This window comes from Nerophis lumbriciformis, linkage group LG32 (genome assembly GCF_033978685.3).
Source record: "Nerophis lumbriciformis linkage group LG32, RoL_Nlum_v2.1, whole genome shotgun sequence".
In the NCBI taxonomy this organism is placed as follows: domain Eukaryota; kingdom Metazoa; phylum Chordata; class Actinopteri; order Syngnathiformes; family Syngnathidae; genus Nerophis; species Nerophis lumbriciformis.
This window is the reverse complement of record NC_084579.2, coordinates 6691986-6715532: the sequence shown is the minus strand read 5'-3', so window position 1 is coordinate 6715532 and position 23547 is coordinate 6691986. Positions and strand designations below refer to the sequence as shown.

The following is a 23547-nucleotide window of genomic DNA, read 5'->3' as shown; positions in this document are numbered from 1 at the left end:
TGGAAAGGTACTCACTGACGGACACGATGCCCAAATGTGCCACCTGAAATGAAATAAACATCGATTCAAACTACCGACCAGCACCAAAATAATTTAAACAAAAGACAACTTTCTTACGTTATATGTGTGCAAACATTTGCCCACTGACGTCACCACGTAGAACTCGCGGTGTTTTTGATGGTAGCGAAGCACGTGCGGGACATGATTGCAGTAGAGTCCCAAAACCCGGAAGCCGGAGAACAAAGAGCTGCCGCCTCCCGCCATCAACGTCAACAAAAAGCAAAAGTTGTAGTAGCAGAAATTGGCAAAAGTTTGATTCAGTTTGCTCAAGTTTTCATGAATAGTCCACTCCGGAAGACGATGAGCGAAGGCACGGGAATGAACTGCGCGGGGAGGAAGTGTCCGTGTGGAAACCACGAACACCGACACAGTGGTTCCGCTTTCACAAAATCGCCCACTTCCGCTTGACTTGTAGTTTCTTTCTTTTTTTTAGTTTATTTCGAACATGAACACATTTACAGCATAATACATCACACAATTTCATATAATTTCTCTTTACATCATGTCCGAAAATGATTAAGAAGAAGCAAAGCTTATTTAATCCTACCCCTTTACAACTTACTTGCCAACCTTGAGACCTCCGATTTCGGGAGGTGGGGGGTGGAGGCGTGGTCGGGGGTGGGGCAGGGCGTGGTTGAGGGTGTGGTTAAGAGGGGAGGAGTATATTGACAGCTAAAATTCACAAAGTCAAGTATTTCATACATATATATGTATATATATATATATATATATATATGTATATATATATATATATATATATATATATATATATATATATATATATATATATATATATATATATATCTACATCCTGAAAATATGCAAACAAAACTGTGTTTAGATAATTGATACTTCAAACTTGCATAAATAAATATTAAGGAATATAACATAACTTGGCTTCTGAGAGCTTCAAAATATAATGAATAAAATGCTAAAGTTGTTGATAAACAAGCAATTATTTTAATAATTAAATATGGTCATTTTAAATGAATTATTATGATAATTTAAAATTAATTATTTCAAATATGTTTATTTTAATGTATAATTCTAATGCCTGGATGTAATAAGGAGTCAGAAAAAATACAAATAAAAATATAATTAATTTTGATGTTTTTAGCAAAATATAGTAAAAATGTATTTAGTTTTTTTTTTTATGAATAAATATATTTATTTTTAGGTAAGATAAACATAATAATACAATTTATCTCTAGTCTGGATGATTTAGTTCTTGTCACCCTGTTGTCCTCCCGTTATGAAAAAAGGCTGTCCTCACCCAGGTCCGCATGGAGCTGGAGGGGGCGTGGCCTCCAGCTCCGGCTGAAAATCGGGAGATTTTCGGGATAATATTTGTCCCGGGAGGTTTTCGGGAGAAGCGCTGAATTTCGGGAGTCTCCCGGAAAATTCGGGAGGGTTGGCAAGTATGCTTTACAACTTCAGAGCGTTTACAATATATACATCATTTACTGAGCTTTTTATAGTAAAATGACATCCGAGAATGAGTAATACAACAGTTTTGTAATATGTAATTAATTAAGTCAGTCATTATTAACATACTGAAATGAAGAATATATTATTAGTAGTTTATACTCTTGTTTTTTTTAATAAACATAAAGATCAAGAGGAAGTGTCCGTGTGAAAACTACGAACACCGACACAACTGTTCCGCTTTCACAAAAACGCCAACCTCCGCTAGACTTGTAGTTTATACTCTTGTTTTTTTTTTAAATATATAAACAGTAAAGCTACAAACAAAATCAAGAGGAAGTGTCCGTGTGGAAATAGCAAACACCGACACAAAGGTTCCGCTTTCACAAAAACTTGTAGTTTATGCTCTTTTTTTATTTTATTTTTAATAAACAGTAAAGCTACTGTAACCGAGGGTTTATATATGTCGCCTATACTGTATAACAAATTCAAAATAACCAGTTTTACTCGAGGACCACTTTATTTCGTTTGTTTTCAAACTCCGCTCCACCACAACGTGTCACCACTTCTGCTCTTAGCGCCTTCAAAATAAGAGATCAAGGCATATACTGTACAACAGTTTATTAATTGATTGATTGAAACTTTTATTAGTAGATTGCACAGTACAGTACATATTCCGTACAATTGACCACTAAATGGTAACACCCGAATACGTTTTTCAACTTGTTTAACTTCCACGTTAATCAACTTTAAACTGCCTCAAGTTGTTGCTCAGATTAAATAAAATGATAAAACTTACCTTCTACATATAAAAAGTACAACATTAAACAGTTCAGTTTCAAGTTGGTTTTATTTGCGGACGACACAACTGCTTTCTGTTCAGGAGAGAGCACACAGAAGATAATACAAATAATAACAGAAGAAATGAACAAATTAAAAAGATGGTTTGACAAAAACAGACTATCTTTGAATCTCAGTAAAACTAAAATGATGCTATTTGGTAATAGTAGAAAAGAGCATCATACACAAATACAAATAGACGGAGTAGACATAGAAAGGGTAAAAGAAACTAGATTTTTGGGAGTATTAATAGATGATCAAATGAACTGGAAATCTCATATACAAAATAATACAACATAAGTTGGCAAAAAACATTTCAATAATGAATAAAGCAAAATATGTCCTGGGCCAAAAATCACTACATATTCTCTACTGCTCGCTAGTGTTACCATATCTGAGTTATTGTGCAGAAATATGGGGAAATAACTACAAATGTGCGCTACATTCGCTAACCGTGTTACAAAAAAGATCAGTTAGAATAATACATAATGTTGGATATAGAGAACACACAAACCCTTTATTTATTAAGTCAGAAATATTAAAGTTCGGTGATTTGGTAAAATTGCAAACAGCTAAAATGATGTACAAAGCAAACTATAACCTGCTACCAAAGAATGTACAACAATTCTTCTCAACTAAAGAGGAGAAATATAACCTTAGAGGAAAAAATAATTTAAAACATTTATATGCACGTACAACACTTAGAACTTTTAGCATATCAGTATGTGGAATTAAATGATGGAATGGATTAAGTAAAGAAGTTAAAAATTGTACTCATATGATCCAGTTTAAGAAGTTGTTCAAAATAATAGTGCTTACAGAGTACAAAAAAGAAGAATTATGAGAAATACTTTCAACCTTATTGAAAATAAGATATTCTTCATCTCAGTATGTTAATAATGACTGAATTAATTAATTAATTACATATTACAAAACTGTTGTATACTAATTCATAGATGTTATTTTATTATATAAAAAGGTCAGTAAATGATTCTATATATTTGTAAACGCTTTGAAGTGGGAAAGGGGTAGGATTAAATAAGCTTTGCTTCTTCCTACTCCTTTTCGGGCATGATGTAAAATGAAATGATATGAAATTGTGTGATGTATTATGATGTAAGTGTGTTCATGTTCGAAATAAACTAAAGAAAGAAAGAAAGTCAACTCAGCCTCAGATTATACTTCCCCCCCCACCCCCAGCCTGGCTAACTTGGCAAAAGAGGATATATGGGTTTATTGTTCTTCCACCATAGAAGTGGGTCAAAATCTAGTTTTTAATGCAATATGGAATTAAATCTGCTGCTATAACTTGTTTAAATTGGGGTCCACATTCATGGTAAAAAATTGCGCCCAACGTGGGGCTCGAACCCACGACCCTGAGATTAAGAGTCTCATGCTCTACCGACTGAGCTAGCCGGGCTATCGCACTGCCTGAAAAAGAGATTATATACCTCTCATTCTACAAAAACAAACGTCTTCGTTTCAACACCATAACAGGATAAGTGCAAAAAAACACAGGCAGTTAAAACAAAAAACGTATTAACCTGTCGCCCCCAAATATAAAGAGCCTCACTCACACAACAAAAACAAAAAACCCTAACATCACAAAGAGGCAAGTCCATAAAAATAGGTTACACTACAAACAAAATCAAGAGGAAGTGTCCGTGTGGAAACCACAAACGACACAACAGTTCCGCTTTAACAAAAACGCCCACCTCTGCATACCTGCCAACTTTTGAAATCAGAAAAACCTAGTAGCCAGGGTCCAGGGTCCTGGTGGGGGGTTCAGGCTTCGCCCCCCGACGCAAAATGATTATTAGCATTCAGACAGGTTAAAATGTTGCTAAAACCATCACTTTTCTATCAGTCACAGTGACTTTTCAAAACAAAAATGTTACAGCAAAAATCATATGGGTTGATTGACATGTTTATTCTGTAAGCTAACTTCAATAGTTTGAAATTATTTTGACAGTTAATGCCAGTTATCCTGTCAACCTTTCACAAGACTTCAATTTGTTAATTGAAAGTATAAACAGTGTAACCTATTTTTATGGGCTTTCCTCTTGGTGATGTTAAGTTCCTGTTATACGCGGTCATACAGTATATGCCTTGAGCTCTTATTTTGAAGGCGCTAAGAGCGGAAGTGAGGTCACGTTGTGAAGTGGAGCGAAGGTTTTGAAAAGAAGGTAAATAAAGTGGTCCTCGTGTAAACTGGAGATTCCGTGTTTATTATTTTGTAGTTTCATACCGTATAGGCGACATATATAATCCCTCGGTTACATTGGTGGCAGCGGTAAAATGAAATAAGTCTTCGTGCTTTCTGACAAGACGACGCTCCGCCGTTGCTAGCTGCGGCTAACTGAGATGAAGCTAACCGACTCTCCTAACTTTACCGTAATTAGAGTCTTTCTTTTGCGGGACCTTTATCCCACCGCTGCCACCAATGTAACCGAGGGTTTATATATGTCGCCTATACGGTATGAAACTACAAAATAATAAACACGGAATCTCCAGTTTACACGAGGACCACTTTATTTACCTTCTTTTCAAAACCTTCGCTCCACTTCACAACGTGACCTCACTTCCGCTCTTAGCGCCTTCTAAATAAGAGCTCAAGGCATATACTGTATGACCGCGTATAACAGGAACTTAACATCACCAAGAGGAAAGCCCATAAAAATAGGTTACAACAGTATAAACACTTTTTACAGTAAACAAATGGTAAAACAGTACTAAACAATTCCATTTAAAAAAAAATTGGTGTCATTAACTTTCTGTCCAAGCTTGTATAATCTACTGCCTTGTTCAATTGTAAAAAAAATATTCTGTGCCTAAAATTCACATTTCTATCACAATCATCATACTGTAAACATGGTAAGCTAACTTCATTAAAATTAATAGTCCTGTCAATAGCATGGAATTACAATTCAAATGTAGTTTTTTTTGTAAGCCTTTCAAAAGAATTCAAAATATGAAAAATTAATGAAAATTAATTGAAGCCATCAGACACTTGAAAAGTGGCACATCACATCTCTAATGTAATCATTTTAACTTTTCAACAGAAATAGCACTGCAAAAATATTAAGGACATACTTCTGTATTTTGGTAGTTATGCCGTCAACATTTAACAAGATTTCTTCAACTTGGACTTGAAAGCATAAATAGTATAAACACTTTTAACAGTATAACAGTACTAAACAATTCCAATAGATAACATTGGTGTCATTACCTTTTTGTGGCTAAAATCCAAATTTATTCTATCAGATTGATCATACTGCAAAAATGATATGGTAACTTTATGATAAGTTTACTTCATTAAAATGTAATTCAATAGCATCATTAGCATGGAACTACAATTCAAATTGCAGTTTTCTGTAAGCCTTTCAAAAGAATTGAAGAAGAATTAATGAAAATGAATTTTAGCAATCAAGACAGTTGTAAATGCAGCACATCACATCTTCCATGGTCACATCACAGTCAATCATTGTGACACAGCTTTGTTATTGACCATGGTGCACCTCTTCGCTTTCTTGAGCTGCTCCTTTTGAGTGGGTCATACTATGACATTGGCTTCCTGAAGCTGTCATCATCATCTTTGTTGGAATAATTGTTTGTAAGTTATCACAAAAGAAACATTATATTGCATTATGTTCCTGATGAGAAGATGAAGGCTGTATTTCGAGGCCTAACAAGAGGAGGAAGGCTCGTGAAACGCCACTGTGATTTCAGCACGGACAGATGGCAGGATGTGCTCAACTCCCGGAGGAACTCTCTTTGAAGTGGTTCCCAAACTCTCTTCCAACTATTTGGTCAACGCTATTTACGACCCGCTGCCCTCTTGAAGTTGCTGTGGACAGGAGACGGGAGGGGTTGTCCATTGTCCTCCAACACCTTCCCCAGCTGGATCCAGGAAGAGCCCAAGCCCGAGAAGTCCTCTTCTTGGACTTCAAGGCGACCGAAAACAATGACTGTTTTACATACTCCCAATTCCTGCTGTGACATATGTTGGTGCGTGAACATGGAACATCTGAATTAAAAGAGGAGACGAAGACCTTCTTCGTCAGAGCGTGGTGCAGGACTGTACAGAGAGTGCAGTGGCCATGTCTTTCCTCAATTGAGTCCAAATTGAATTCTGTCTCTGTTTGATTCCTTGTCTTTTGTCTTGTTTAACAGATGTCCTCTGTGTTTGAACGTGACAATCTTCCTGGTCATCGGCATTAGACTTGTGTTTTTTTTGTCCCAACGTGGTCTTTTACATCGCTAATTCCTCCGTGTCCGATCGAAAAATCTTGTCTGCACAAGGTGCAATTCGCGTAGTTTTCACCCTTTTTGGAACGGATAACTATTCCCGGATAGGCTTTTGAATATTCTTCACGGAATGGCTGCAGTTTTCTTTTCGGTTTAAGACTCGTTTGCGATTTTTCTCCGGCTGATTCCATGATCGTTTGCTCGTATGGAAACAATGGCAACTGGTGCCTCGTGCTTGGCAGCGGTGCTATAAATAGCCTCGCGCATGGCATTCGGAATGGCTCGATAGGAAGTTACGGGAAGCAGTGTCGATTGTCATTGTTGTTACGCGATTTCGTGAATAAAACTTTTTAAAAAATATATATATTTTTTCCCCAACTTTTTTTATTGGCATTTTCAAACAGACAGAAAAAAGTACAAGTCAAAACAGTACAATTTTAAAGGCAGTAAATGATTCACACCCTTTCCCTTAAAACCCAAACCACCCACCCACCCTAAAAAATATATTTTTTTAATTCATGAAAAACCGTATTTTTTATCACTGCAACCGTAACCCGGAATAGGTTGATGAAAACCGTACTAATTACGGGAAAACCGGAGTAGTTGGCAGGTATGCCTCTGCTAGACTTGTAGTTTATACCTACTCAGTGGCCTAGTGGTTAGAGTGTCCGTCCTGAGATCGGTAGGTTGTGAGTTCAAACCCCGGCCGAGTCATACCAAAGACTATAAAAATGGGACCCATTACCTCCCTGCTTGGCACTCAGCATCAAGGGTTGGAATTGGGGGTTAAATCACCAAAATGATTCCCGGGCGCGGCCACCGCTGCTGCCCACTGCTCCCCTCACCTCCCAGGGGGTGATCAAGGGTGATGGGTCAAATGCAGAGAATAATTTCGCCACACCTAGTGTGTGTGTGACAATCATTGGTACTTTAACTTTTAACTTTAACTTTATACTCATTTTTTTTATAAACAGTAAAGCTGCAAACGAAATCAAGATGAAATGTCTTTTATTTGATATTGACAACAAATACATTTTTAATTTGATCAGAAAATCCTCAACTAAACAAGTTTCTTGGCTTCATGCATACACACAAACAGGGACTGACATCATGTTTCCGCAAGTATTTGTGCTAAAGCTAAAATAAGATAGCAAAGTGTTGTGTTGATATATTCTTGTTGCCACGGTGACGGTGAGAGGCCCAGGACGTCGCGTCTCCGTGGCGACGCCTCTAGCTGACTTTGCCCTCCAGCAGCAGCAGTCTAAGAATTGTCCGCGCGGCGGCGAGCAAGACGCCGTGCAGTGCAAACTGCGCCACCAGTGCGCCGAAGCCGCGGTAAAAGCCCGGCCAGCCTTCTTTGCGACGAATGGCGTGGAGACAGTCGGCGAAGCCGTCGTACTGCGTGTTGACGGGCAGCACGAGCGGGCTGCCGCCGTTTCCCTCCGCCGTCACCCCGTCGGTGGCGTCGATGATGGTACGGGTGCCCTGCAGGCTGAGACGGTGCAGCGCCGTCTCCAGCGGGAACATCACCACGTCCGCCACCAGCGAGCCCAGCCACGCCGCCGCCAGCTCGGGGAAGTGAGCTTCTATCGGGTCCGACGGGCCGTGGTGCCCCTTCTTGTTGCGATTGTGTAGCCAGAGCGCCACGCGCTGTACGGAGGAAGAGATGGCGTAGCGCAGGATGGCGTGTGCGAGGGCAGGAAGTATCAGACAGCTGAGGGGGAGTAGGCGGCGACTGTGAGGCGCGCCCACACCCAGCAGGCGAGCCAAACCTTCACGCATGCAATCCAGCAGCCCCGATGACGAGTCGTCTCGCACGATCTCGCTCTGCAGCACAACAACGTGACGGTTAGTGCTGGCATCAATAAATCGTCAATAAATCAATGGATCACCTGCACGGTCTCAATGAGGCTGGAGCAGTAGAAAGGAAGTGCAACCACCGCGGTCAAGCTGCCAACAGGAAGTTCCGGCGTTAACGAGTGTCACACAGGAAGAAGAAAAACAAGCAGCATTGGTCGGGCCCGCGTATTTGGCAGGTGCTAGTCCTAAGTGTCCCAATACTTTTGTCTACTTTTAGTCTGAAGTGTCCCAAGACTTTTGTCTAGTGTACCTACCTTGTCTGCATTGTGTGGGCACGCTGGTGCTTCCTGCTTTTAAGCAGCCATCTTAAAAAAACAGCAGCGCAGCAGCATCAGCGCAGCGGTTCTTTGAAGGGTCATAAAATCCAAACCGGAGCAGGTATTACAACTCTTTCGTCAACTTTTAATCAGAAGGGTTTAATCTCTCTCCTAGTTTGAAGCCGAAACAACAAACGCGCTCAGGGGAGATAATGTTTGAAGAAAGATGACCGGTTTTTACAAAATGTTTGTTTTGAAGGGGGAATAGCAAACTTCCTGTTGATTTTTGCCGGGGGTTGTCAATTTATGAAATGTAGGTCTAAGTGAGACCTACATAGAGGTATTTGTTTCATGTCTTCCCAGTGGGAGTTACAGGCAGTTTTGTCATTTTTTGTCTTCCGAGGAGCAGTTTTTTCTGTGTTTTATTAAAAAATTGCGGTAGAGCGCAATTTTGAGATTTGGGGTTAGGTTTTTTTATTAGATCGCAATTTCTGCCAGTCTTGATGTGTGCGTTCAGTTTGGTGAGTTTTGAAGCATGTTAAGGGGGTCAAATTACAGCTCAAAGAGGCAAAAGTGACTGTTTTTAGTACTTTTTTGTCTTGAAGGGAGAATTGCCAACTTCCTGTTGATTTTTGCTGGGGGTTGTCAATTTATGAAATGTAGGTCTAAGTGAGACCTACATAGAGGTATTTGTTTCATGTCTCTCCGACCTTCCCAGTGGGAGTTACAGGCAGTTTTGTCATTTTTTGTCTTCCGAGGAGCAGTTTTTCTGTGTTTTATTAAAAAATTTCGGTAGAGCGCAAGTTTGAGATTTGGGGTTAGGTTTTTTTTATTAGATCGCAATTTCTGCCAGTCTTGATGTGTGCGTTCAGTTTGGTGAGTTTTGAAGCATGTTAAGGGGGTCAAATTACAGCTCAAAGAGGCAAAAGTGACTGTTTTTTGTACTTTTTTGTCGTGAAGGGAGAATTGCCAACTTCCTGTTGATTTTTGCTGGGGGTTGTCAATTTATGAAATGTAGGTCTAAGTGAGACCTACATAGAGGTATTTGTTTCATGTCTCTCCGACCTTCCCAGTGGGAGTTACAGGCAGTTTTGTCATTTTTCTTCTTCCGAGGAGCAGTTTTTTCTGTGTTTTATTAAAAAATTGCGGTAGAGCGCAATTTTGAGATTTGGGGTTAGGTTTTTTTATTAGATCGCAATTTCTGCCAGTCTTGATGTGTGCGTTCAGTTTGGTGAGTTTTGAAGCATGTTAAGGGGGTCAAATTACAGCTCAAAGAGGCAAAAGTGACTGTTTTTTGTACTTTTTTGTCGTGAAGGGAGAATTGCCAACTTCCTGTTGATTTTTGCTGGGGGTTGTCAATTTATGAAATGTAGGTCTAAGTGAGACCTACATAGAGGTATTTGTTTCATGTCTCTCCGACCTTCCCAGTGGGAGTTACAGGCAGTTTTGTCATTTTTCTTCTTCCGAGGAGCAGTTTTTTCTGTGTTTTATTAAAAAATTGCGGTAGAGCGCAATTTTGAGATTTGGGGTTAGGTTTTTTTATTAGATCGCAATTTCTGCCAGTCTTGATGTGTGCGTTCAGTTTGGTGAGTTTTGAAGCATGTTAAGGGGGTCAAATTACAGCTCAAAGAGGCAAAAGTGACTGTTTTTAGTACTTTTTTGTCTTGAAGGGAGAATTGCCAACTTCCTGTTGATTTTTGCTGGGGGTTGTCAATTTATGAAATGTAGGTCTAAGTGAGACCTACATAGAGGTATTTGTTTCATGTCTCTCCGACCTTCCCAGTGGGAGTTACAGGCAGTTTTGTCATTTTTTCTTCTTCCGAGGAGCAGTTTTTTCTGTGTTTTATTAAAAAATTGCGGTAGAGCGCAATTTTGAGATTTGGGGTTAGGTTTTTTTATTAGATCGCAATTTCTGCCAGTCTTGATGTGTGCGTTCAGTTTGGTGAGTTTTGAAGCATGTTAAGGGGGTCAAATTACAGCTCAAAGAGGCAAAAGTGACTGTTTTTAGTACTTTTTTGTCTTGAAGGGAGAATTGCCAACTTCCTGTTGATTTTTGCTGGGGGTTGTCAATTTATGAAATGTAGGTCTAAGTGAGACCTACATAGAGGTATTTGTTTCATGTCTCTCCGACCTTCCCAGTGGGAGTTACAGGCAGTTTTGTCATTTTTTTCTTCCGAGGAGCAGTTTTTTCTGTGTTTTATTAAAAAATTGCGGTAGAGCGCAATTTTAAGATTTGGGGTTAGGTTTTTTTATTAGATCGCAATTTCTGCCAGTCTTGATGTGTGCGTTCAGTTTGGTGAGTTAAGGGGGTCAAATTACAGCTCAAAGAGGCAAAAGTGACTGTTTTTAGTACTTTTTTGTCTTGAAGGGGGAATTGCCAACTTCCTGTTGATTTCTGCCCGATGATGTACGATTATGAAATGTAGGTGTAAGTCAGACCTACATAAAGAATTTTGTTTCATGTCTCTCCGACCTTTCTAGTGGGAGTTACAGGCAGTCTAGTTTTTTTTTTCCCTAGGGTGCGCTAGAGCGCAATTTTGAGTTTTGGGGTTTGTTTTTTTTATTAAAAGACAATTTTCGCAGGTCCTGATGTGTGGGTCAAATATGGTGAGTTTTGAAGCATGTTAAGTGGGTCAAATTAGTGCTCAAAGAGGCGGCGGAATAATAATAATAATTAAAGCTGCAAGCAGCGTTGTTCGGGCCCGCGTATTTGGCAGGTGCTAGTCCTAAGTGTCCCAATACTTTTGTCTACTTTTAGTCTGAAGTGTCCCAAGACTTTTGTCTAGTGTACCTACCTTGTCTGCATTGTGTGGGCACGTTGGTGCTTCCTGCTTTTAAGCAGCCATCTTAAAAAAACAGCACCGCAGGAGCATCAGTGCAGCGGGTCTTTGAAGGGTCATAAAATCCAAACCGGAGCAGGTATTACAACTCTTTCGTCAACTTTTAATCAGAAGGGTTTAATCTCTCTCCTAGTTAGAAGCCGAAACAACAAACGCGCTCAGAGGAGATAATGTTTGAAGAAAGGTGACCGGTTTTTACAAAATGTTTGTTTTGAAGGGGGAATAGCAAACTTCCTGTTGATTTTTTCTGGGGGTTGTCAATTTATGAAATGTAGCTCTAAGTGAGACCTACATAGAGGTATTTGTTTCATGTCTCTCCGACCTTCCCAGTGGGAGTTACAGGCAGTTTTGTCATTTTTTTCTTCCGAGGAGCAGTTTTTTCTGTGTTTTATTAAAAAATTGCGGTAGAGCGCAATTTTGAGATTTGGGGTTAGGTTTTTTTTATTAGATCGCAATTTCTGCCAGTCTTGATGTGTGCGTTCAGTTTGGTGAGTTTTGAAGCATGTTAAGGGGGTCAAATTACAGCTCAAAGAGGCAAAAGTGACTGTTTTTAGTACTTTTTTGTCTTGAAGGGAGAATTGCCAACTTCCTGTTGATTCTTGCTGGGGGTTGTCAATTTATGAAATGTAGGTCTAAGTGAGACCTACATAGAGGTATTTGTTTCATGTCTCTCCGACCTTCCCAGTGGGAGTTACAGGCAGTTTTGTAATTTTTTGTCTTCCGAGGAGCAGTTTTTTCTGTGTTTTATTAAAAAATTGCGGTAGAGCGCAATTTTGAGATTTGGGGTTAGGTTTTTTTATTAGATCGCAATTTCTGCCAGTCTTGATGTGTGCGTTCAGTTTGGTGAGTTAAGGGGGTCAAATTACAGCTCAAAGAGGCAAAAGTGACTGTTTTTAGTACTTTTTTGTCTTGAAGGGGGAATTGCCAACTTCCTGTTGATTTCTGCCCGATGATGTACAATTATGAAATGTAGGTGTAAGTCAGACCTACATAAAGAATTGTGTTTCATGTCTCTCCGACCTTCCTAGTGGGAGTTACAGGCAGTCTAGTTTTTTTTCCCCCTAGGGTGCGCTAGAGCGCAATTTTGAGTTTTGGGGTTTGGTTTTTTTATTAAAAGACTATTTTCGCAGGTCCTGATGTGTGGGTCAAATATGGTGAGTTTTGAAGCATGTTAAGTGGGTCAAATTAGTGCTCAAAGAGGCGGCGGAATAATAATAATAATAATAATAAAACCTTAGAAAAACAATAGGTCCTTATGTCCTATTGCATAAGGACTCCCTTCGCAATGGGCCATGCGGGCCCTAATAACTTACCCTTTGAGCAGGAAGTGAGCCACCAGCTGCTTGGCGCTCCAACGATGAGGAATATCCCTGCGGCCACAAACGCACCCGTTAAAGCCACGCCCCCACACTAAAACCAACCTGGCTCTCATGGTTACCGCGGTAACGGCGTGACCTCGCTGATGATGCCCTCCGCTCCCAGCATGACGCCGTGCACGATGAAGGTGCTCCCCATCCCCTTCCACAGCGCCCTGGGACCCTGACATGGACACGCACACCTTGATCATCATGTGACCGCGGGACACGCCCCCCAAGTGACCACTGACCTGCGACTTGCTGATGGAGTACATGACGGCGAGGGCGCTGAACGGCGTCAAGTGGTAGCAGCGTGCGTGATAGTTGACCTGCACACAAGCATAAAGGCGGTTGGTTGGCTGGCACGTGGCGGCGGTCAACAATGGCGGAGAGGCGAGGTCACCTGACACTGTCTGCGGAAGACCACGCAGGGATGAGTGAGGACGTTCTCTGTGAACAGACTGGAGGCCAACACGCCATGTTGTCAAAAGGTCACCATACAAATATCACATCATCAAAAGGAGTGCACAAAAATGAATTTAAATTCTTATTCATGCGATTCTAAATATTCTAAATGTTTTATTTTTTTTTAAATAATCAAGAAAATGTATGGATGGGTGAATAATCTCCCTTTTATTTATTAGTATTATTTTATTCTATTTTTATTTTATTATATATTATTATTATTATTAAATTTTTATTTTATTATTCTTATTCATGCGATTCTAAATATTCTAAATGTTTTATTTTTTTTAAATAATCAAGAAAATGTATGGATGGGTGAATAATCTCCCTTTTATTTATTAGTATTATTTTATTCTATTTTTATTTTATTATATATTATTATTATTATTACATTTTTATTTTATTATTCTTATTCATGCGATTCTAAATATTCTAAATGTTTTATTTTTTTTTAAATAATCAAGAAAATGTATGAATGGGTGAATAATCTCCCTTTTATTTATTAGTATTATTTTATTCTATTTTTATTTTATTATATATTATTATTATTATTACATTTTTATTTTATTATTATTATTATATATTTTTATATATATATATATATATATATATATTTATTTTTTTCCCTCCCTCTCTCTCCTTTTCAGCCCGTCTGTCTGTCTCTGGCCTCGTACGTGTGTGTGTGTGTGTGTGTGTGTGTGTGTGTGTGTGTGTGTGTGTGTGTGTGTGTGTGTGTGTGTGTGAGAGACTGTGTCTGTCTTTGTCGTCTTACTTCTTATATAATTGTGCCATTTGTCCCTCGTTGGTGGGACCTGAGTGGGGTGGGAGGGTGGGTGGGCGCAGGCACGTGCACACATAGGGCCCTATGGGTGCTTGAGCCCCTGCCCTTTTTTGCCTCTCTTAAAAAGTGCCCTCTGCCTGTGTGTGTGTGTGTGTGTTTTTTTTTCTTTAAATAACATTAATAAATTCCTGTCAGGGATGTAAAAAAAACAGCGGTACAAAAACTCCACGTTTTCTTGTAATACCGGGTTGTTTGAGCCTGCTGCTTCCGCCAGAGAGGGAGAGAGAGGGCGAGTGAGTGAGTAAGTGAGAGGAGAGAGAGCCCACTGCGCCCCTGAGGAGACGTGACAGTGGAGCAACTTGAACCTGTGAGTTATGGTCTAGTCGCCGTCCACTTATTCAGCATCTAATATGGGTAATATTTCAGAAAAACGCTGTATTATTCGATTATTCAATGTGTCAGTTTCTGTTTTTGCCGGACGTCGGAGCACGGCGCATCAATTGAGCACGGCACATCAATTCCGCACAGAGCAGAGCGGATCGTGCGGGACAGGAAGTAGTGTACAAAATACAAAATAAAACACCAGGTTAATTTTCAAAATAAAATGCACTGTCTTTACGGCGGATCACATTTCTCTCACAGTAGAGGTTTAGATATAAAGTTTATTGTGACTTTGCTATTACTGTGTGGGTTAACAAAATAATAATAATAATAATAATAATGATAATAATAACAATAATAATAAGAAGAATAATGATAATGATAATCCATCCATCCATCCATTTCTACCGCTTATTCCCTTTTGGGGTCGCGGGGGCGCTGGAGCCTATCTCAGCTACAATCGGGCGGAAGGCGGGGTACACCCTGGACAAGTCGCCACCTCATCGCAGGGCCAACACAGATAGACAGACAACATTCACACTCACATTCACACACTAGGGCCAATTTAGTGTCACCAATCAACCTATCCCCAGGTGCATGTCTTTGGAAGTGGGAGGAAGCCGGAGTACCCGGAGGGAACCCACGCAGTCACGGGGAGGACATGCAAACTCCACACAGAAAGATCCCGAGCCCGGGATTGAACCCAAGACTACTCATAATAATAATAATAATTATTATTATTATTATAATTATTAATAATAATTTCAGCATTCTTGGGATATAAGATGTAGGTTATCTGTTAGGAATATTACCATCTGTATTTAAACTTGATTCATGTTGATTATGCCTGCAGCACAATGCCAAAAAAAGAAAGGATACAGAAAAGGAAGGAGAAGGAGCGCCAGGAAGCAGCTAAGGGTAGCAGACCTCTTAATGCATGGCTAAAACCAAGTACTAGCATCATGGAAGCCCTGAATGTACATTGAGGAGCATATTTGGGTATGGGTGGCCTCCATCCTACAGCCCTCTACTGGCCCCTGGTCCATATTTTTGGCCCTGTATTGCGTTTCAGTTGTTTAGTCTGAGCATTAAGTGAGAAAGACCATAAGTTACAACTTGATGGTGTTTTCATCAAGTTAAGGGAAGAAGGACAGATTTTTTCATTGAATTTTTTTCCATTTGAGTATTTATTTTTGTATTTTTTTTCCAAAGTTCATGTTGCACTGTTCAATGTTCAATATTAAAGTACTTATCTTTAACAATAAATAGCCTAATAATAAACCAGTGTTTTGTTGCTTTCCATGTCTTCCAAGCCTATGATAATGTGAATTAACTCATTATGACAATAATTTGTTGACACAAAATAAATGGCAATCACTTTTACCTACAAAGGACACACAGCTAAGTAGTTAGCTTCCTATTAGCAAATTTAATTTTACATTCATTTCCATATTGTGCAAAGGACCAAAAACAAATTTCCTGCCCTTTTCTGACATTGAGCCCCTGCCCCTCTATAATCATGTGCACGTCCCTGGGTGGGCGGTTTGGGTTTTAAGGGAAAGGGTGTGAATAATTTACTGACTTTAAAATTGTACTGTTTCGACTTGCACTTTTTTCTGTCTATTTGAAAATGCCAATAAAAAAAGTTTGGGGAAAAAAAAAAAAGAAGAAAATGTATGGATGGATTATTTATTTATTTTTTTAAAGACGTTTTAATACCATCTCTATGCAAGTAGAAGGAACTTTTCTAACCTGTAACAGTGTTTTTCAACCACTGTGTCGTGAGATACAGTCTGGTGTGCCGTGGGAGATTATGTAGTTTCACCTATTTGGGTTAAAATTATTTTTTGCAAACCAGTAATTATAGCCCGCAAATAATGTGTTGTTGTTGAGTGTCGGTGCTGTCTAGAGCTCGGCAGAGTAACCGTGTAATACTCTTCCATATCAGTAGTATATGTCTGGAACACGTCGTTTGAGACGATGATGGTTTGTCGTGATCACAATTTACGAGGAGTACTTTTTACTTTTATTTGAGTCAAATTACTCTTCAGCAGGGGTCTAAAATTCAATTTACCAATGGAGCTAGAGTCTGGGTAAGGCTCTAAAGTAATGGTACTCTTACTTAAATGCACTTTTTGACTAATCTACCTACCTATGATCAGTACATCACATGTTCAATACACCCCAACATCAATATTTTACATTGTCAGCAGTTTACCTGACGAGGCCGATCCCAAAACCAGCGAAGCGATTCAGCTGTTCTGTAATGACACATCATGTAAAATATTTATTTATCAACATATACTGTAATACAGTTGACCAATAACTGTGCTGGACACACAATTGAATTAATATCCAATACAAATAATAGTAATAAAACAATTGATAAATACCACAATACTAATATAAAAGTAAAAATAATATAATAAGGATAAAATAATGGTAAATTGAGTTGTCTATTTGTAATATTGTGCTTCAGTCAATCTTATACTGTCCATCCATTTTTCTACCGCGTGTCCCTTTTGGGGGTGCTGGAGCCTATCTCAGCTGCATTCGGGCGGAAAGCGGGGTATACCCTGGACAAGTCGCCACCTCATCGCAGGGCAATATTACTGTAAATAACATAATTAACTAAAAATAATGCCCACTAGGTTCCTTGTAACGTAATTAGTCCAGTTTAAGAGGTTGTTCAAATTAATAGTGCTTACAAAGTACAAAGAAGAAGAATTATGAGAAATACTTTCAACCTTATTGAAAATAAGATATTCTTCATCTCAGTACATTAAAACCTCTAAAGGCTTAGTTGGCCACATGCGTGGACAGCACCTTTTAGCTCTTATTTCCAAAATTGTGTACACTACTGAATTGGGGTCTTATGGCCGCTTATGTGGACACTTAGACTGCCATCTGGTGGTGTCAGGAGAGTATAACATACAATGGAATTTGGGGGGGAAAAAGTGTAAAAATAAGAATTAGCATGTCACTAGACATGAAGTACACGTTTGTGTACTTATGGACTAAGTATATATATATATATATAACCTAACTAACAACTTTGACAATGCCCTGCGCAAAACCATTGATAGTATAGCACCGCTAAAACAAAAAAGGGCCCCTAAAAGGCGCACCCCATGGTTTACAGAAGAAACCAGAGCTCATAAATTATCATGTAGAAAGTTGGAACGCAAATGGCGCGCGACCAAGCTTGAGGTTTTCCATCAAGCATGGAGTGATAGTTTAATATCGTATAAACGCATGCTTACCTTAGCTAAAGCGAAGTATTACTCAAATCTCATCCGCCTCAACAAAAACGACCCTAAATTTTTGTTTAGTACAGTAGCATCGCTAACCCAACAAGGGACTCCTCCCAATAGCTCCACCCACTCGGCAGATGACTTTATGAATTTCTTTAATAAGAAAATTGAACTCATTAGAAAGGAGATTAAAGACAACGCATCCCAGCTACAACTGGGTTCTATTAACACAGATACAACTGTATCTACGACGGATACTGCAATACAAAATAGTCTCTGTCTTTTTGATGAAATAACATTAGAGGAACTATTACGGCGTGTAAGTGGGATAAAACAAACAACATGTTTACTTGCAGCCCTTTGAGACACTTGTGATTTAGGGCTATATAAATAAACATTGATTGATTGATTGATTGAAGTACATCATATCAAAAGATGATTCTCAGTTTTTATTTTTTTATTTTTCGGACTATAAGTCGCAGTTTTTTTCATAGTTTGGCCGGTGGTGTGACATATACTCAGGAGCGACTCATGTGTGAAATTATTAACACGTTACCGTAAAATATCAAATAATATTATTTATCTCATTCACGTAAGAAACTAGACGTATAAGATTTCATGGGATTTAGCGATTAGGAGTGACAGATTGTTTGGTAAACGTATAGCATGTTCTATATGTTATAGTTATGTGAATGACTCTTACCATAATATGTTACGTTAACATACCAGTTGGTTATTTATGCCTCATATAACGTACACTTATTCAGCCTGTTGTTCACTATTCTTTATTTATTTTAAATTGCCTTTCAAATGTCTATTCTTGGTGTTGGATTTTGTCAAAAAAATTTCCCCAAAAAATGCGACTTATACTCCAGTGCGACTTATATATGTTTGTTTCCTTCTTCATTATGCATTTTCGGCCGGTGCGATTTATACTCTGGAGCGGCTTATACTCTGAAAAATACGGTAATTAGGATCCAATAAGCCAAACATGTAAACAAACAGCTTGGGCCTTAATAATGACTGACTTAATTATATCGAGAGGAGCCAGATGAGCTGGTTCGGGCATCTGGTCAGGATGCCAAACAAACGCCTCCCTAGGGAGGTGTTTCAGGCACGTCCGACCGGTAGGAGGCCACGGGGCAGACCCAGGACACGTTGGGAAGACTATGTCTCCCAGGTGGCCTGGGAACGCCTCGGGATCCCCCGGGAGGAGCTGGACAAAGTGGCTGGGGAGAGGGAAGTCTGGGCTTCCCTGCTTAGGCTGCTGCCCCCGCGACCCGACCTCGGATAAGCGGAAGAAGATGGATGTTGTAAAACTGTTGTATTACTCATTCACGGATGTTATTTTACTGTAAAAAAAAGTCAGTAAATGAATGTATATATTTGTAAACGCTCTGAAGTGGGAAAGGGGGGTAAATTAAATTAAATAAGCTTTGCTTCTTCCTACTCTTTTTCGGACATGATGTAAAGTGAAATGATATGAAATTGTGTGATGTATTATGCTGTTAGTGTGTTCATTTTCGAAATAAACTAAAGAAAGAAAGTAGGGATGTCCGATAATGGCTTTTTGCCGATATCCAATATTCCAATGTTGACCAAACCCTTAATTCATACTTGCCAACCTTGAGACCTACGATTTCGGGAGGTGGGGTGGGGGTGAGGGGCGTGGTCGGGGGTGGAGCGGGGCGTGGTTAAAAGGGGAGGAGTATATTGACAGCTAGAATTCACCAAGTCAAGTATTTCATATATATATATATATATATATATATATATATATATATATATATATATATATATATATATATATATATATATACACACACACACACATATATTTATAAATACATATATATATATATATATATATATATATATATTTATAAATACATATATATATATATATATATATATATATATATATATATATATATATACACACACACACACACATATATTTATAAATACACATATATATATATATATAAAAATACATATATATATATATATATTATATATATATATATATATATATATATTATATAGATATATATATATATATATCCTGAAAATATGCAAACAAAACTGTGTTTAGATAATTGATACTTCAAACTTGCATAAATAAATATTAAGGAATATAACATAACTTGGCTTCTGAGAGCTTCAAAATGTAATGAATAAAATGCTAAAGTTGTTGATAAACAAGCAATTATTTTAATAATTAAATATGGTCATTTTAAATGAATTATTATGATAATTTAAAATTAATTATTTCAAATAACTTTATTTTAATGTATAATTCTATGGCTGGATGTAATAAGGAGTCAGAAAAAAATACAAATAAAAATACAATTAATTTGGATGTTTTTAGCAAAATATAGTAAACATTTATTGAGTTTTTTTTTTTTTTTAATTAATAAATATATTTATTTTTAGGTAAGATAAACATAATAATACAATTTATCTCTAGTCTGGATGATTTACTTCTTGTCACCCTGTTGTCCTCCCGTCGTGAAAAAAGGCTGTCCTCACTCAGGTCCGCATGGAGCTGGAGGGGGCGTGGCCTCCAGCTCCGGCTGAAAATCGGGAGATTTTCGGGAGAATATTTGTCCCGGGAGGTTTTCGGGAGAGGCGCTGAATTTCGGGAGTCTCCCGGAAAATTCGGGAGGGTTGGCAAGTATGCCTTAATGACCGATACCGATATCAACCGATACTGATATAAATAGTCGCGAAATTAACACATTATTATGCCTAATTTGGACAACCAGGTATGGTGAAGCTAAGGTACTTAAAAAAAAATAAAAAAAATAAGATAAATAAATTAAAAACATTTTCTTGAATAAAAAAGAAAGTAAAACAATATAAAAACAGTTACATAGAAACTAGTAATTAATGAAAATGAGTAAAATTAAGTGTTAAAGGTTAGTACTATTAGTGGACCAGCAGCACGCACAATCATGCATCCCTTGCAGACTGTATTGATATATATTGATATATAATGTAGGAACCAGAATATTAATAACAGAAAGAAACAACCCTTTTGTGTGAATGAGTGTGAATGGAGGAGGGAGGTTTTTTGGGTTGGTGCACTAAATGTAAGTGTATCTTGTGTTTTTTATGTTGATTTAATAAAAAAAACCAAAAAAAAAAACGATACCGATAATAAAAAAACCGATACCGACAATTTCCGATATTACATTTTAAAGCATTTATCGGACATCTCTAAAAGAAAGAATACTGTAGTAATACTAATTAATGCTACACCTACAAGATGTAATCACACATTTAGCTCTATAAAAACCAACAACGCAGCCTGCTAATTATGACAGGAGTTAGCATGGAAGCTAACAGCCTCACCAGCCGGCGGCCCGCCAGCCTGCGCCGCGTCCCACTCGCGAGGGCCTCCCGGACCCACGGACTCCCCCGGCGGCTCGTCGTACAGCGGCGTCCGCTCTCCTGTCTGCAGGTTGCGGCTGCCGGGGATGTCTGGCGGCGTGGTGACCCACTGGTGATGGTACGCCTCCCCTTGGCCGCCGCCGGCGCTGCGCAGAGGGTATCCCGCGCCGTAGTTTGGATCATCTCGGCCGCGGTAGACGAGCCCGTCAAAGCTGTCCGGTCGCCTGGAGGCCATGGAGGGGGTCAGCAAGAGGTACACGGCCGTCGGAGAAGCAAGAGATCAGCTTGAGCCGCCGGACAACAACAACATCCACCCGTCACCTGCTTCACCCGGAAGTTGTAGCGGCGTGTCGGCCGCTGCTGCCCCCTGCTGGTTACACAGCCTCAGGTGTTTCGTCACATGATTTAATATTCACATTCAAATTCCAGTTTTATAGTGCCAAATAAATACACATACTGTATACTCAAATACCAAATTAGTAATCTTACGCTTAAATGTAATCGTATTCAATCATTACATCCATTAAATCTAAACTATTGTTTATCCCTCCCGAACGTTGACCTTGACAAATTGGACATGCGCAGAACCTAACTTCGAACTGGTCCATTACAGTCTGTGTTGGCCCCATAGACATCTTCTAAGGGTACGCAGCATGGAGCGCTACCGCCTACTGGCGCTGACGAGACGCGGGGCCGCCATCTTGGAGTGGTGATCCGCTCCACTCGGTGCAATTCATTTGGCAGGAGCAATGAACTGTCAGCACATTTAATTAATCTTACCTCACTGAATACCACTGATTTTCACGCGCTTTTTTGTCATACGTGTAGCTATGATAAAGGACACATGTTTTGCCGTGTTTTATTATTCATAGTTTGCCATCACTGATGGCAAACTATTCATAGTTTGCCATCACTGATGGTGGAAACTTTACACTAGACTTCAGGCAACGTGGATCCTGTGCCTCTCCTGTCTTCCTGCAGACTCTGGGACCTCGATTTCCAAAGGAAATGCAAAATGTGCATGGTTGGGTGATGGTTTGGGGTGCCATGTCATCTGCTGGTGTCGGTCCACTCTGTTTCCTGAGATCCAGGGTCAACGCAGCCGTCTACCAGCAAGTTTTAGAGCACTTCATGCTTCCTGCTGCTGACCTGCTCTATGGAGATGGAGATTTCAAGTTCCAACAGGACTTGGCGCCTGCACACAGCGCAAAATCTACCCGTGCCTGGTTTACGGACCATGGTATTTCTGTTCTAAATTGGCCCGCCAACTCCCCTGACCTTAGCCCCATAGAAAATCTGTGGGGTATTGTGAAAAGGAAGATGCAGAATGCCAGACCCAAAAACGCAGAAGAGTTGAAGGCCACTATCAGAGCAACCTGGGCTCTCATAACACCTGAGCAGTGCCAGAAACTCATCGACTCCATGCCACGCCGCATTAACGCAGTAATTGAGGCAAAAGGAGCTCCAACCAAGTATTGAGTATTGTACATGCTCATATTTTTCATTTTCATACTTTTCAGTTGGCCAACATTTCTAAAAATCCCTTTTTTGTATTAGCCTTAAGTAATATTCTAATTTTGTGACACACGGAATTTTGGATTTTCATTTGTTGCCACTTCAAATCATCAAAATTAAATGAAATAAACATTTGAATGCATCAGTCTGTGTGCAATGAATAAATATAATGTACAAGTTACACCTTTTGAATGCAATTACTGAAATAAATCAAGTTTTTCAAAATATTCTAATTTACTGGCTTTTACCTGTATGAACATTCTGCATAATACAATATATAAAATGATACGTTTGTTTGATAATAGAATATTTACATGTATGAATGCTAATAGCCTTATGAAGGTGAAGCTGAAGAGGGATGGAATAACACCATCCTATCAAAATCAGTCTGCTTAAAATGTTGACTGCAGACAATTGAATAATCACTTGCAGTGAATCCTTCTCTCCTCAAAGCCACTTCCCACTTTTTCCTCACATCTAGGTCTTTGGGAAAGCTTCAAAAGTGTTAGATGTAATCTAGGTCAGTGCATACGGAATATGATTGATCAAGTTTCAGTTCATAGTCGGGTGAAGACATAGCCTAGTAGTTCAACAGTAATCCCCCAAATTACCCCATTCCAGGTGTCAGGTAAGTGTGCCTTTTCCTGTTTATCACATATTTTGTCCCACACATTTCACAAAGGTGGGCTACACAAAATTTGGTTGGAAAGCTAGACTAAGTTTAGACTTGTATAATACTGTATAGCCACTGTCCATCTAATTGTCTAGTTAACATATATTACAGCCCCCCCACACATACACAATCTGGACTGCGGTCCTACCTTTTACCCCTGTTGGCTTTTACAATCTTTATCTTCATCATTTATTTCA

At 39.1% G+C, this 23547-nt stretch overlaps 2 protein-coding genes and 1 non-coding gene across 3 annotated transcripts in view; all 3 read right to left on the bottom strand.

Annotated features, from left to right (window-relative positions):
• Positions 1-427, bottom strand: part of wdr36 (WD repeat domain 36) — an 8740-nt gene extending 8313 nt beyond the window's left edge. The window contains exons 1-2 of the mRNA XM_061926915.2: positions 118-427; positions 16-43 (exon numbers count right to left, since the gene is read on the bottom strand). Coding sequence (XP_061782899.1) covers positions 16-43; positions 118-264 — 175 coding nt within the window. The 5' untranslated portion in view covers positions 265-427. The remainder of the gene's footprint in view (positions 1-15; positions 44-117) is intronic.
• A 3245-nt stretch (positions 428-3672) lies between these two features.
• trnak-cuu (transfer RNA lysine (anticodon CUU)) lies at positions 3673-3745 on the bottom strand. Its single transcript has one exon. It is a non-coding gene; the product is annotated as a tRNA-Lys (tRNA).
• A 3819-nt stretch (positions 3746-7564) lies between these two features.
• slc25a46 (solute carrier family 25 member 46) lies at positions 7565-21496 on the bottom strand. The gene is made up of 8 exons (XM_061926872.1): positions 21124-21496; positions 16731-16773; positions 13289-13346; positions 13137-13214; positions 12969-13069; positions 12844-12900; positions 8466-8523; positions 7565-8400 (listed from the first exon to the last, which is right to left on the bottom strand). The coding sequence occupies exons 1-8, from the start codon at positions 21395-21397 to the stop codon at positions 7804-7806; spliced, it is 1266 nt and encodes a 421-aa protein (XP_061782856.1). The 5' UTR covers positions 21398-21496; the 3' UTR covers positions 7565-7803.
• Positions 21497-23547: the final 2051 nt, after the last annotated feature.